The 14,920-nt window shown below is 37.0% G+C and overlaps 1 protein-coding gene across 1 annotated transcript in view; it reads right to left on the minus strand.

The window, feature by feature from the left end:
* Window positions 1-14,920, minus strand: part of LRRC72 (leucine rich repeat containing 72) — a 116,988-nt gene that overhangs the window by 5,456 nt on the left and 96,612 nt on the right. Inside the window, exons 5-7 of the mRNA XM_045578193.1 lie at window positions 8,986-9,067; window positions 7,640-7,750; window positions 626-715 (exon numbers count right to left, since the gene is read on the minus strand). Of these exons, the coding sequence (XP_045434149.1) occupies window positions 626-715; window positions 7,640-7,750; window positions 8,986-9,067 (283 nt within the window). The remainder of the gene's footprint in view (window positions 1-625; window positions 716-7,639; window positions 7,751-8,985; window positions 9,068-14,920) is intronic.

Here is a 14,920-nt window from a genome sequence, read left to right on the forward strand (position 1 = left end):
TGCATTTAATATACACTGAGTGGCCAGATTATTATGATCTCTGAATGCAGAGTATCAGGGTATATCCTATATAACAAAGGCTAATAATGCAAATTGTTCCTCGACCAGGAATTCAACCAGCAGGCAGGCTGGCCACCCGCCCATGTCCCCTCCTGCTGGCCATGCACTAATTCATGCACTGGGCCTTTATACACACACTGAGTGGCCAGATTATTATGCATTCAGAGATCATAATAATCTGGCCACTCAGTGTATATGTTTACAGAATTTCAAAGTACATGGTTTTTAGAACTTAAATATACCTTAAGAGATTTAATCCAGTTCTCTCATTTTTGAAATAAGAAGTTAAGATACTAGTGGGTAAGTGGTTTGACATTTAACACACTAGTGTCTAACACAGAATTCAGACACCTGTCCTCACACTCAATGAGGTGACCTTTCCAAGACAGTGGTCAAGAGGCATACATTCCTGAAGTAGGGCAGGTTTCATAGAGCAAACCTTCCAATAAAAATCTTAAAACTTTCATTCACACAGAAATTTGTTTTCAAATATATTCAACATTTTTAAACCACTGAATTATGACTGCCACTCAAATATTTATCTGCAAGTAAAAGGCATCCTTACGTTTTCGGTCAAGCAACTCTACTCCTGGAAGGTGGTAGATGGTATATAAACGATACAGGTTATATTGGCAAAAAGGGTTTTGGTAGAGACCTGCAAAGATGTCAGATTTCAAAATTAATTCCATTCATCATTTAATAAAATGTGGACAATCACAGGATGCATAGAAAACATAAGGACATGTTGAGCTCTGCTTCACAGACCAAATCAACATCCTCAGCAAAACCTTAATTATTCAGAGGAGCATTTACTTTTCCTACCTGTTCAATTCATTTATTCAACAAATATTTTGAGTACTTATTGTCTAAAGGAACTGTGCTAAATGCAGGGGACGTATCGTTGTCCGAAATCTACCACACGTGAGAACACTTTTAAGACATCCATAAGCTAATTAGTCAGGAAGAACTAGCTATCAGGGGTCTTGATACTGTTCTTTATCGAAATATTTGTTCACTTGATTCTCTTCTTACAGCCTCAAAAGTCACAGGGATGCCTGTGTAGAGATGGGCAGAGATGCTGGGCACTGTTCTAATAGTTTTCTTTTGTTTAAAAAAAATATATATTTTATTGTTTTTTTTTACAGAGAGGAAGAGAGAGGGATAGAGAGTTAGAAACATCGATGAGAGAGAATCATCAATCAGCTGCCTCCTGCACACCACCTACTTGAGATGTGTCCGCATCCAAGGTACATGCCTTTGACCAGAATTGAACCTGGGACCTTTCAGTCTGCAGGCTGACGCTCTATCCCCTGGCCAAACCGGTTTTGGCTCTAGTAATTTTCTTTCTCCACTGCATAACCATTGCACACAGTTCAGAATATTAAATGCCAGTAGCAGCTTCAGATCTCATCAGGGGCAGAGATGAGCAAGTGTGGATGCTGCGTCGTGTCTACCCCTGGCCAGGTGCAGGGGCTCAGCTGTGCTGTGCACAGGTGCTGGCACACCTCATGAGCCATGCTGGCTAGCACAGTGGCGGGGCGGGGGAGGCATGTGCATGTAGAAGAGTTCCTGGCACTTCTGACGTCACATTCCTTAGGCATCAGCATTTGGAACATTAAAAAAAAAAAAAAAAGTCTTCAACTAGTAAGTTGTGAAGATTTTATTTTCATAGAAAAGGTAAAGTATTTTTCATATTATTATTTAGGTAGTATTCAACAAGGTTTTCAATACAACATAAAATAAAACTTTTATGACTTCTAGTTGGATATCTATTGGATTCTGCCTACAAGCAATTAAAAAAAAAAAATACTGTACTTCTGGAAAATACATCTAGGGAGGACCACTAGATGGCAGTAGCAGAAAGAGCTCCAGTTAGTGTATCACTATACTTTCAACCATGAGGCTCCTATATTAAATTAAGCAGTACTGCTGTAGCATTTGACTATCTATAAAATACAAGCAAGCTTGATAAAATCATGAAAATATTAAGCATTAAAAATCCACAAAAAACTGATTAACACTTATAGAAAACATTTTGCAACCTAAAGATGGGAGGGCATGCTTAAAACACAATAAACTATTTAGATAAAAACAGAAAAAGTAAATCATCTAGATATTGTATTGGTAGTTAATCAAATGTTTTAATATTTGTTGTACAAATATAAACTTTTATGGTTAATAAAATCATTACATTTAGCTATTCCCTGGGGAAAAGATAAGTTTTAGGATTTAAAGTAGGCAATGAAAGACATCAGGTGCATCATAAGCAAAAGTTTTAAGACCGAGGAAAGGCATAAAAGACAATGTAGAATGACCAAAAAAACATTTCAAAGAAAGGAAATATGTATGTATTGGGAGTGAATGAGAGGAAAAAATGAAATGGATGTTTTTCAAGATTTCTTAAGTAAGGGCAAAACTGACTTGAATTTTAATTTTAAAAGAGAAGGAATTTAAAGTGGTAACAAATAATTATAACTACAGGACAGAGAATAGAATGGATGTATATTACACCAGTAATAAAGACAGATTTAAAAAGATCCACTGGGATCATGTATTGTATAATAGTTTGAGCCAGAAAGAGAACAGAAAAGGACACCCTTTAAAGATACAAAAGCAAAACACAATGGTTTTTAATGAGAGTTTAGGAGGAAGAAAAAGTCACATATTTTTTAGTGCAAAAGTCTGCTCTGGTTCCTATCTTGGAGAATGGCATCTGACATCTTGTAACCCTCTCATTCATTATAGCAGCTGAGAGCAGAATTGGCCTTTGCATATGATGTTAACGGAAGATGTACCAACATCATCCAGTGACATTACTTCCGTACACTTTGCATATGTTCTTTTCCCTCCGAGCACATTACTCTATCATCTCTTTTTTATTTTATTTTAAAAATATATATTTTTATTGATGTCAGAGAAGAAGGGAGGAGAGAGAGAAACATCAATGATGACAGAGACTCATTGATCAGCTGCCTCCTGCATGCACCCTACTGGGGATCCAGGTGGCAACCTGGACATGTTCCCCAACCACTGAGCCAAAATGGCTTGACTACCATTTCATTTCTTTGCTTGATTTTGTCTCCTAGTGCTTAGTTAAGTAACATCTTTATATAAACATGAAAAAAACAAAAAAAAAAAAACACTTCAGGCTTCAGATTGGATTTACTGCTATTATATTAATTTAAGAAAATGTCTCAATACTAAAAATTCGATGTGCTTATTATGGTTCAACATTCATTTCATCATAAAATAAAAGCTAAGTGACAGTAAGTCTGAAAACTCTGCTACTAAGCCCAAGCTCTGCTTGAATTAACTTTAAAAAATAAATAAAATTAAATAATTTGAAAGGCAATTCATCTTTATTCTTCACTTTTCCCCTAGCTCTTCAATTTTTGAAGGAAGCAATCTTATTTTTAACTGTCTTTTTTTTTCCCCCCCCCTTTCCTTCTATACTTTTAAGCATTTCACATTTTGGATTTATGAGTTTTGGATTGATGTTACTAAAATTACCATAGATTAAGTTTCTAAGATATGAAACTGGTTTCCTGTGTCTGAAAGTTCTGAAAGACTTCCGTGATGTATGGGGTACATTCTTTTAGAAAGTATGAAGCAAAATTGCTTACACTTTCACTTTCAATAGGTTAATACTAGTTAATCCGCCTTCCCTCTAGGCTACTTATAGAGTACACCTCAGTGGCGCCAGCACTGTCTTGCTTATCTTAATTTGGGATTCTGAGCCTAAGCAATTTACATTCACACAATATATCAAAATGTCTCTTACTACCTTACTGCACACACTTGAGATACTTGAGTCACATGTGTGAATCTACTTATTATTGAAACAGAAGAGAAAAAAATAGTTGTCTAATTAATTGGCTTCAGTTCAAGTGCTTAAACTTTGAAAGCAAAATTTAAAATCATAATTTAAATGAACCCACATGTTTTTAAGACCACCTCTGAAGGAAGTTGGTGTAATTAACAACGTACCAACATACCCGTTTTGGAGAATGATGGAGAGAAGCTTAAAGCAGTTGTATCATGTGCCTGTACAGAACAGCCATGGAGGAAGTTCAGATACCAGTGACCAGACACCAGGATTTTAAGGTTCTGGCTCAAGATTACTTAGTAAGGTCATCAGCTCCAAGATTATCGCCATCTTATTTTAACTAAACTCTGTGGCCACTGAACACCGCTAAAGCAGGATCTGAACAGAGTGGAGGGGTCATACAGCAGTGGAAAACCCAGCTGGCTCTTACTGTTGGGGGACTGTCCTATTTTGCTTTTGGAGGGGTGTCCCTACCCTTGAAGGACATTTCAGGAAAAGAGGTCTAAATGAAGAGACCTCTGAGATCGCAGTCCCACCGTGACCGCGGAGTACCCCTCCTCATGCCCTGGCTGTTTGCCATCAACAGTGGACGGGGGCCCAATGAGGGGAGGTAGAAAGCGTTGAAGAACAGAGCCTGTAGAAAATGAAGACCCTCTGTTGAAAAGGGCACTCTCTGTTTTCAATGGTGAGTCCTTAGAGCTTGCTAAGAAGCAAGTCTTAAAACATTATGCAATGTCGGCTTCTAAGTGTCCTCTCCAGTAGTGAAGCTAATGAAACACAGAAAATTGGAGAGAAATGCGGAGACTAAAAGTTTAAGAGCACAAAAGTGTGAGGACTTTGTTGCTGTTGGTGTTTTGTTCTGTCTGGGCTGGGAGAAAGGCAGGGGCCTGAAAGTCAGTGAGTGTCATCAGCCAGGAAGTGTGTCATTCACACAGGCAGAGCCAGCTGTAGAAGGAGCGTGGAGGTGGGAAGGGAAGAGGAAAATGGAGCTGGGGAAGGAGGGCTGGGTGGGGGTGGGGGTGGGGGTAGGGGGAGGTAGACCGCCTGGAGAGATGAGGTGGGGCCCTCCTGACTTAGCTAGGAAGTCAGGAATCCAGCTTCCAGGACCTCACACCCTGCTGCTGGTTTCAGGCCTCCCTGAAGCTCCCAGGCTCAGTCTCCTGGGCCATCTCTTGGCAATTCTCCTCAGAAATGCCAGTAGAGGGTGCATGCTGAAATGGATTAGAGGTTTACCTCCAGGCAATCTTCTCACCCTCTGAAGAACTTGCACTTGAAGTGGAATAATAAAGACACTTGAGCATTTTACATGGTTTTACAACTTGAAAAGACAAAAGTTTTAAACATTTCAAAATACATGAACTTCTCATAGTTAATGAGCTGAATCTAATCAGTGATCGCAAATGAAGTTCATAGAAACTTAATCTGAGGACATTACTGCACAAATATAATTAGCAGTCATTTTCTCCACTTTAAAATATGATTCCACTACAAGATTCTCAGTTGGAATGATTATAGTTCTAGAACTTGAATTCCATCACTATGATTTTGAGCAGAGGCCTCTTCAACTGTTGTGACAGGTCATGATACGGACATTATATATTGCCAGGTTGAGAAAAAGCCTCGCCTTCACCACACTCAGGGCTGACACAGTTCAGTGTTCAAATACACACTCCACAGACAAGAGGGCTGGGCCGGTGGAGGCTCCCTCGTTCCTGGGGCCGGCACATCATCCTGTTGACTATGACCAGGGAAACCTTGATTGCTAACCTCCAAATTTTGTATTGTAAAATAAGTTTACTTAAACTGAGTTCTTACCTTGAGCAAGTTGTCCAATTAGTTTTGAATCAAGCCCTTTCAACTCCATGAAATACTTTGCCTGAGAGTTATAAAACTGCAAGTAACATAAAGGTCCAGACAAGGTATTTCCTGGTCACTTTTGTGTCCCCATCTAGCAGAGTGCCACATTGCGACACCTGGTAAATATTTGTTGAATTATCACTTAACAAATGAATAAGTGATAAATATTTATTGAATGAATGAATACATAAATAATAGTAACAGGAAAAAAAATGAGGCATAATTGTACATGTCTTAGTAGTTTGTTGTAAAGCTACTCAAGTGGTGAAAATACAAGGAAGGCTCAGAGCTTTAAACAAACTACTAAGGATTTCTGTGAAGATTTGAATCAGAATATTCTAAGAAAGCATTTTCTCAACAGGAAAGACATTCAATACGTTATAATGATTATTATTTAAAATGTCAGTTATATTTTAAATTTAATTAGTATCCAGCAGAATTTCTAGATTGGGCATCTTAACTCATTATCTAATTAACAAATCCACAATAAAGCAATTTTTATTTTTGTTGCCACTTCAAAATAACATTATTGTCAAAAAATGCTTTTTTAAAAATAGCTTTTACAGAAATAGCTGAATAGTTGAAGAAATCCTGATAAGTAGCTATTAGCCCATTTTACAGAAAAGTAAGGATAAGTGAGAATTCCGGGTCTAGCATAACCAGTCTTTTAAATACAAAAACATTTGTTCAGCACAGAAGGGCAGGATAATTCAAACATGCAAGCAAATTCTGAGTCTTTCACAGGCCTTCTCACATCACAAAAGCATGAAATTGCCATGAACTTGGTTTAATATTAACAGTTGAGGGCAAAGAATTCACTTATAAGCACATGAATCATTTCTCCTAAATACAGTACATGTAATTGATTACCACTGAAAATACATGAAAACTTTAATCACTATTAATGTATTGATCTGATTAGAACCTGCACCCTCAATGTCAGTTGATACATATTCAAAATACTATCTCAAACAATTTTGAGACATGAATACAAAATAATAGGAGAAAAACAACATTCATTTCATGGCATTATTTTAAAAAGTTTCCAAACTCTAAAGTTTGAAAACTCATTCATTGTTCTGAGCATCTTTTCCCTTAGCACTTCTAGAACCATTTGGCCTGTACTGTGATTGTGTATTGGTTTATTTATCCTCCAATACTATAAGCTTATTGAGAGTAGGAACCAGGCATTATTTATTTTTCCAACCTATTTCATACTTATGCTTCCTTCCCATCGTGAGTCCAGCTTCTTGCGGGGTGTAATTCAGTCTTCACGAATGAAGTTTGCTGTTCACCCAGTTAAAGCTTAAATAAAAATTTACTTTGGGGGAGGTGTCAGCTTTATGAATATAATTCATCCACTGAAAGTACACATAATTCATGTTTTTTGGTATACTCACAGAGCTGGGTAACCATTGCCACAGTCAACTTTAGAACATGATCATCATCCCAAAACGAAACTCCACACCCCTAGTTCTTTAGATGTCACTCCCCTGTCCCTCATCTCTTCCCTCCCCCCCTCCCACCCCAGCCCTGGGAAAACACTGATCTATTTTAAAATAGTTCCCTGCTTTCTTGATAGACGGGCATGTCATATGAATTGGATCATATAATATGTGCTAAAACTTACTTCTGAGCTAAAACCCAAACCACTGATTTAAATGTGTAAATCATCTTTTGTCACTTTCATTTGGCATGCCATATAATTCCACAAATTCCCCCCCCCCCCCCACCTATTGTTCTTTCCAAAACATATTTTTAAAAGGAAGAGATCTAGTCTTGTTTTCAGGAATACCTAAGTAATTTAGTTATTGATCTAATTTAAATGAGAAAATTTAAAAATGTTCTGTGTTTTACTATTTTAACTTATAGTAATATAAAAGTGCAAATTCATACTTAGGATCTTCAGATTTAGCATTCCCTTTAATTCCTTCACTGTTGCATCGATGTTTGTTAACTCATTGTGGTGCAGCATCAGTATATGCAATGAAGGCAAATAGTGCAGGCCTAAAAAAATTTTTTTACAAGATTTTAAATACTTTTAATGCCAATTAAACACAATAAAAGAATACATTACAGTTGGTAAAAGAAAGAATTATTATCAATAATATTGTGAATTACCATTAAGAAAAGAACAAAGCATAAGAATTCAATTAATTGAGTATAATGTGGGAATGTAGAATCCATTTCTTTTCAGTGTTATTGCTTTATAGCTTTTTTTCCCCCCTATAGTAATGATTTTTTTTGTTTTATTTTAGAAGGGTTATTTTCTTTTTTGTTTTGTTCTGTTTCTCCAATGTTTCTTAGATTTATAATGCCAATCAAGGGAATACTCATTCAATTGAATATCTCTCCCCAAAGAAGAAAGTATTAGCCAAAGAACATATATGCATAACCCATGGAGACAGACAACCTTGTGGTGATGGTCAAAGGGAAGGGGGGGTAGGTTGGGGCTGGATGTAAGAGGAACATGGTGGGAATGGGAACACCTATCATAGAGCCAACAATAAAAATAGAAATTTTGCATAACTGCCCAAAATATTTTCTTTACATCACACAAAACCAAATACTCATATAATTTGATTCTAAATTTAAAAATTTCCCACATTTTTAACATAAGTAAAAGTGGGTTGTATCTTTGGGATAGCCACATCATACCTTAATTGGCAGACTTTTCTTTCTTCATGGGACATGGGATATTAAAATTTGACATTTTGATTCTATTATATATAATATTAAATAAAAATGTTTTGTGTTGTACCTCTTCATATTTCATGAACATAGTACATCATGTACTTTTATACCTGGTTTGAAATTGTCAGTTTAGAGATTGTTACACATACACAATTAATTCATAATGAAAGAATTTGACTGGTAAAAATTATAGCCAATAAAAACATTAAGACTATTTATAAAGTTGTTATATTTATAAATGCTCCCAAATATTGTTAAAATGTGTTTCCATGGTATCTAGTTTGTCCAACTGTACAATAGAATGGCAAATTTTTCTGTCAAAAATATTAATTTACCTTTTGAATATCAAGACACAGACAAGATTTCATTAAAACTATAATTAAAAGAACATTTCTTAAAATGAAATGTACATAATGTTAAAAAATAATAGATTCCATCATATATTTTCAACAGGAATGTTAAAACAGATTTTTGCATGCCATTAGCAATGGCAAAGTTAAAAGTTATTACTTAATTGAAACTCATTCGATGAGAAAATTTAGACATACCTTCAATGTCAATAATTGCATTGTTGTTTAGATACAATTCTGTCAGACAATAGTTTCTAGTTAGAAATGTTATTTCATGGAGCTGAAAATGAGAGTTAGAGAACAATTTACTTTCTACAATAATTACATATACATATAAAATTATAGTAAGACTAAAGGCCTGGTGCCTGACTAGTGATCAGGGCCCATCAGGGCCTTTTGGCTGCTGACAGGGGCCTTCCTTCATTCTATGCCGCCCCCTGGTGGTCAGCATATGTCATAGTGAGAGAATGAACTCCCAAATGGACACTTTGCCTATCAGGCTTTTATCTATATGGATAATAGAAATTAGATGTTTGCTGTTATTTTTAGTTATTTGTGACCTTTGGTCTGGGCTATTAATTTACATCTGAATTGTCTTTGAAGATGGTATGGTAAAAAGGATGTTTTTAGAGAACTTGACATAAACTCCTCTTACCATATCTCAACCAAACTCCCTTGCATGGTTTCCAAAGCTTCTGTAAAAAGGCCTACCTAGACATTTTGCTCTAAAAACATTTCACACACATTCTGCCCCATACAGACTCATTGGATCTGGAAAGTATAGATAGTTGGAGTGCTAGTATTAAGGTAGTGCTATATTTTAAATATTACCTCAAAGAGGAGGTAATATTTGAACAAACTCTTTTTTATAATATGTTTTCATTGATCTCAGAGATAGAGGGGGAGAGAGAGAGAGGGATAGAAACATCAATGAGAGAGAATCATTGATTGACTGCCTCCTGCTGGGATGGAGTCTGCTATTAGGCATATGCCCTGACTAGGAATTGAACCGTGACCTTAGTGCTCAACCACTAAGCCACACTAGCCGGTCTTGAACAAACTCTTGATGAGGGGCATGTAAGAGGAGCACCAGAGGTCTAGCCAGTGTCCAGGCCAGGGACAGTACAGTGCCTGGTGTGGCTGGATCAGAGTGAGCCAGGAAGTGAAGTGAGGAATGAGGTCAGATGTCATCAGGGTCTACTTGTGTGGGGCCTTGCGGGTTAGTGTAAGCAGTTGGCTGAAATTAACAGGAAATCAATGGAGGTTTGGAGCAGAGGAATAACATGTTTTGACTTAGGTTCTATAGATCACTATGTCTACTGAATTGGCTGATTCTCAGGAGAGGACAATCTTTCCCCAACGGGTATTTGTCAATGTCTAGAAATATTTTAAGTTGTCACTTCTCGGGGAAAGTCTTCTAGGATATAGCAGGTAGAGGCCAGTGACGCTACTAAATATTAAAAAATACACAGAACAGCCCCCACAATCAAGAATCAGCCAGTTCAAAAAGTCAGTGGTACCAAGGTTAACACCTAGGAGCAAAGAACTATAGATCAGTGATTAAACAATATGATAAAATTCTGAAAAATTCTATAATCATGTGGTATTCAAAAGGGTCTATTACTATATATTTAAATAATGAAATTACATTATTTCCTAAATTTACATAAAACTAAGTATTAGTTGGGGAGAATTTAAACACTTTACACAATTAAATAGGAGGAAAAAAAAGAAAAAAAAGAAAAATTGTAATACATTTCCAAGATTCCTAAAATTATTTTCTTGGTTTTCCTACCCAGTTAATTAAAAAAAAAAGTTCAGCCGAAAGCGGTTTGGCTCAGTGGTAGAGCATCGGTCTGAGGACTGAAAGGTCCTAGGTTCGATTCCGGTCAAGGGCATGTACCTTGGTTGCGGGCACATCCCCAGTAGGAGGTGTGCAGGAGGCAGCTGATTGATGATTCTCTCTTATCGATGTTTCTAACTTTCTATCCCTCTTCCTTCCTCTCTGTAAAAAATCAATAAAATATTAATAAAAAAATAAAAAATAAAAAAAAGTTCATGTGTAGCTTGGTTTAAAGTATATACAATACTTAAAAATACAATCTATACTTTAAAAACATACTTTAAAAATATTACAACTATTCAATCCAGTATAAACAGACTTTCATTCTCATGTTTTTTCCTATTTATTCCATGTTATAAAAATTTTTGTATAAGCTCTTTTCCAAAAATAGGTTACATTCCTGAGATAAATCATTTTTTGAGATAAATCATTTTTAAGAATAACCAAATATATAGTGCACATATCTATGAATTTCACAACCATCCATTGAGATCTTATTTAGGTCATTTACCTTGACTTACTTTTTTTTTTTTTTTTTTTTTTTTTTTTTTTTTTTTTTTTTTTTTTTAGGAGATTTTAAGTATTTGGCAAAATATGATTCTTTTAACAAAGTTGACATGAGGGATATAATTAATGTTGCCTCGGGTAACAGAAACACACGAGAACCCAAATTATATGGAATGCACGCTAGTTTTTTTTTTTTTTATTCTTTTACAGGTCTTACACTCTACCATGGGATTTGTGCTGCTCTAATTTTTTTTTTAACAAGGTAGAGTATATACAAATAAATAATTAAAATATGCATACCCAAACCTGATTAAAGGAACCAATTAAAATTCATGAGACAAAGCTCAGAAAGTTATCTGAAAATGAGCACTGCTATTGAAATAATTCTTTGAGAATATTTAAAACAGCACATTAAAAATAAGTATTTCAATTTTAAAATTGTGGTTTACTAGACTTGAACACAAATAATCCTTCCTAAAACACATAAATATCTTCTCACTGGCAAATTTCCAATATGTACTAGATGTCTGGGAGATGAAAAATGGCATTATCATAAGCTCAGGATCTTTCTCAGGGCAATTTTGTTTACTTCAATCTAGTCATTCTCTAGTCAGCTTGTATGAAAAATGTTATTATAAATAAGTATTTCAATTATTTTTCAGATAATGAAGTTTATGAACAACGACTTTGCTAGAAGACTTTGCATTTTCATTTAAATTTAGTTTGTAAACTTTGTCAACTGGTTTTTGCTACAGGGAAGAAACTCAGATTCCATTTTGAACAGTTGCATGGTAAGGCATCATGCAGGTTTTTTTATTTGTTTGTTTGTTTGCTTTTTTAATCAAAAGCTTATTCTAATCTGAGCCAAATGAAACTACCAGAGTACTGCTGGTTCTTCCAGAAATAGAAAAATATTAGCATTGTGCTAGCAATATTACAGGCTTATTATTAAATAGCTGAAAAAAATTTTTGAGGTAATGAACCAGAACACAACTTAATTGCAGTATAAAAGACAAATAAATCACTCAGATCAATTGTCTGAGCAGACTCAACTTCTTATGAAAAGTTGGAAGGGATAAAAATTGGACCGAAAATTGCCTCACTCAGGCCCACTAGAAGATGGGCCATGAAAGGGAATCTTGAGAAGGCCCGAATGCAGTTGTCTCCCACTCATCCAACCAGGCGAGGTTAGAAAAATGTGACCCAGAAAGGGAGGAGGAGCAGAACTAGTGAACACCTATGTGGTGTGAGGGGAAAACCAGCCCTCGGGGAGCATAATGAAGGAACCAGAGTCACCTGAGCAAACCTAGGAAAGCTGGGGCGTTGGAGGTCCTTAGAAACAACATGTACCTATTTAGTTTGCTAGTTCAGGGTCAGACAAGAAGTGTTTATCATCCACTAGATATTAGGGGAGAAGTATTCACCCTTCTAGTATGCGGGGCTCCAAACACAGCAGGCTACAGTCATTGCATCCCAAGACAACTCCTTTCTCTCATTCTGCTCTGCGCAGTTTGCAAATGCAATGTCCTCACCAGCCACTCCCTTTGCACTTGCTGTTTTTATCACTAGAGCAGGTACCCTCACATTTATTGTTATACTAGAGGACCGGTGCATGAAGTTATGCATGCTACTGTCCCTAGGCACCACAGATGGGGAATCTGGCCTTTGATCAGGGTCAGATTCCCCATATGTCAGCGGACAGGCTTGCCTCCTGCTGCCACCCACCTGGGTTCCCAATTTGCCATTGGGCGATGGGAGCCTGACAGCCTGGAGGAGGGACCGAGGGGTCAGCTGGTCCCCCCCGCTTGTGTCCCAACTCCTGCCGCAGGTCAGCCCCTGTGTGAGGGGCGACCCGTGGGGTGGGGGCCTTGGCTTGGCACATCCCGCATCCCCCACCACTCATTCTGGTTTCCCATTTGCCAACCAGAAATCGGAGCCTGCTGGCGGGGTGGGGAGAGAGTAGAGGGGGAGGGACTAAGAGGTGGTCAGTGCACCTCATAGTGATTGGTTGAGCAGTCATTCTGGTTGTTCGGCTGTTATGGTCATTGAGCTTTTATTATATAGGATTCTATCAATGGCCTAAATGCAAAGTACAGAATAAGCTGTACCAAATCTGGCTCCTGGCTCCAAATAACTCCTAAACGCAACTCATAAAGATATGTAAATTAGAACATATATTTATGTTACACACCAAGAAGTCTAGAGCTTGTGAGAGCCTCAGTCTTAGTCTCTCAGTGATTCCCTGGGCTTTGCTTTTCTCTCAATGTTGGATTCATTTTCAAGTTAGCAGGATGATTCCTGGATCATATCCAGGCAAGAAGATATCCAGAGGAAACAAAGGCCCTCTGAGGAAGTACTATCATAGCTAAATATGCCCATTAGAGTTTTGGACCTTGAAGAAAATTTTAATTTTTCATAAAGTGTGGTAACTTAGCAACCAGTAAGCTATTGATCAATAGGAAGACTCACAACAGCTTATTCACTTACTCACAACCACTTAAAACTTATTTTGGGTATTCTCTCCTTTCAAAGTGTTATGTGGACTAAATAAGTATTTTTTTAAAAAATATTTTCAATTGATTTTAGAGAGAGAGGAAGGGAGAGGGAGAGATAGGTAGAAACATCAATAAGAGAGAAACATGAGAAACATCCATCAATTGCCTCCTGCACTCCCCCTGCTGGGGATCGAGCCTGCAACCTAGGTATGTCCCCTGACTGGGAGTAGAACCTGTGACCTTCTGGTTCATGGGTCTAAAAACAAAGTTAACTGATGGTAATTTTGGAAATAAAATATCTAGTTTGTTGAACATAAAGAATCAAGTACAAGAAATGAATATTGCCTATTGTCACATCCCTTCCCTGCCAATGCCCCTTCAAAAACAAAAGAAAGTAAATTAGTTGACAGTATACACAGTCCCTTCCTATGTACATACATATGTGCCAGTCAACTGTCTGAACATTCAATGATTGGTTGGAAGTGGGATGGTGTCCACTACCAGAACACACACACACACACAAAATATTACAAAATCCCTAATCACCTCTCTCTTTAGACCTATTGCCAACATCTGTACATGTTCTTTCCTTTAAAACTGAACACCACAAGGAGCACACATGAGAAACAAAGATTAGTCACTTTTGCCATGCCTTGTGATTTCCATCTTTTTCTCATCAGAGGTCGCCCACTGTGACCCAGGATAATTTTTGGCAGAGTGCTATAAAGCCTTTTGAACTTGTATGTCCATAAGTGCAAGTACTTTCCATTTCAGTCGTTAGCTGGCTGATTCTCAAAGCTATTTGTGTTTGTTCTTCTAGAAATCATTTCAAGCTTATGAGACTTGTGCTTACACTTAATACTAGAAGCTCTTTCATTTCCTATTTAGTTGATTTTGAAAAAGACTGGAAATGCAATGTGATATTGAAGTATTTTCATAAACATGGCTGCCTCAGGATTCAATGCTGTGAGTCTGAACTCCTGCTTGACAACCACACTATTGCTGAAAACTTAAGAAACCTTCGTTTTATTCAGCTGGCATTTGAAAGTCTAAATTCAAAATGCTAAGATGGTATAATGGGTTTACAATGAGTAAAATAAAAACTGCTGGGAACTCACATTTTTGAAAGTTGAGAATAAACAACTTACTGACCAGCTAACTGTAATGATTGGGTCTGCATTTAGGTTCAGTCTTGCTTTTTGGCTTGGAGATGGCTTAGAGGTCCCCAGGCTCCCACTCTAAGAGAAGATAGAGGGGCCACACTCAGCGACCTTGAAGGGTGTCCCTG

Source organism: Pipistrellus kuhlii, unplaced genomic scaffold, assembly GCF_014108245.1.
Source record: "Pipistrellus kuhlii isolate mPipKuh1 unplaced genomic scaffold, mPipKuh1.p scaffold_m20_p_10, whole genome shotgun sequence".
Taxonomy (NCBI): Eukaryota; Metazoa; Chordata; class Mammalia; order Chiroptera; family Vespertilionidae; genus Pipistrellus; species Pipistrellus kuhlii.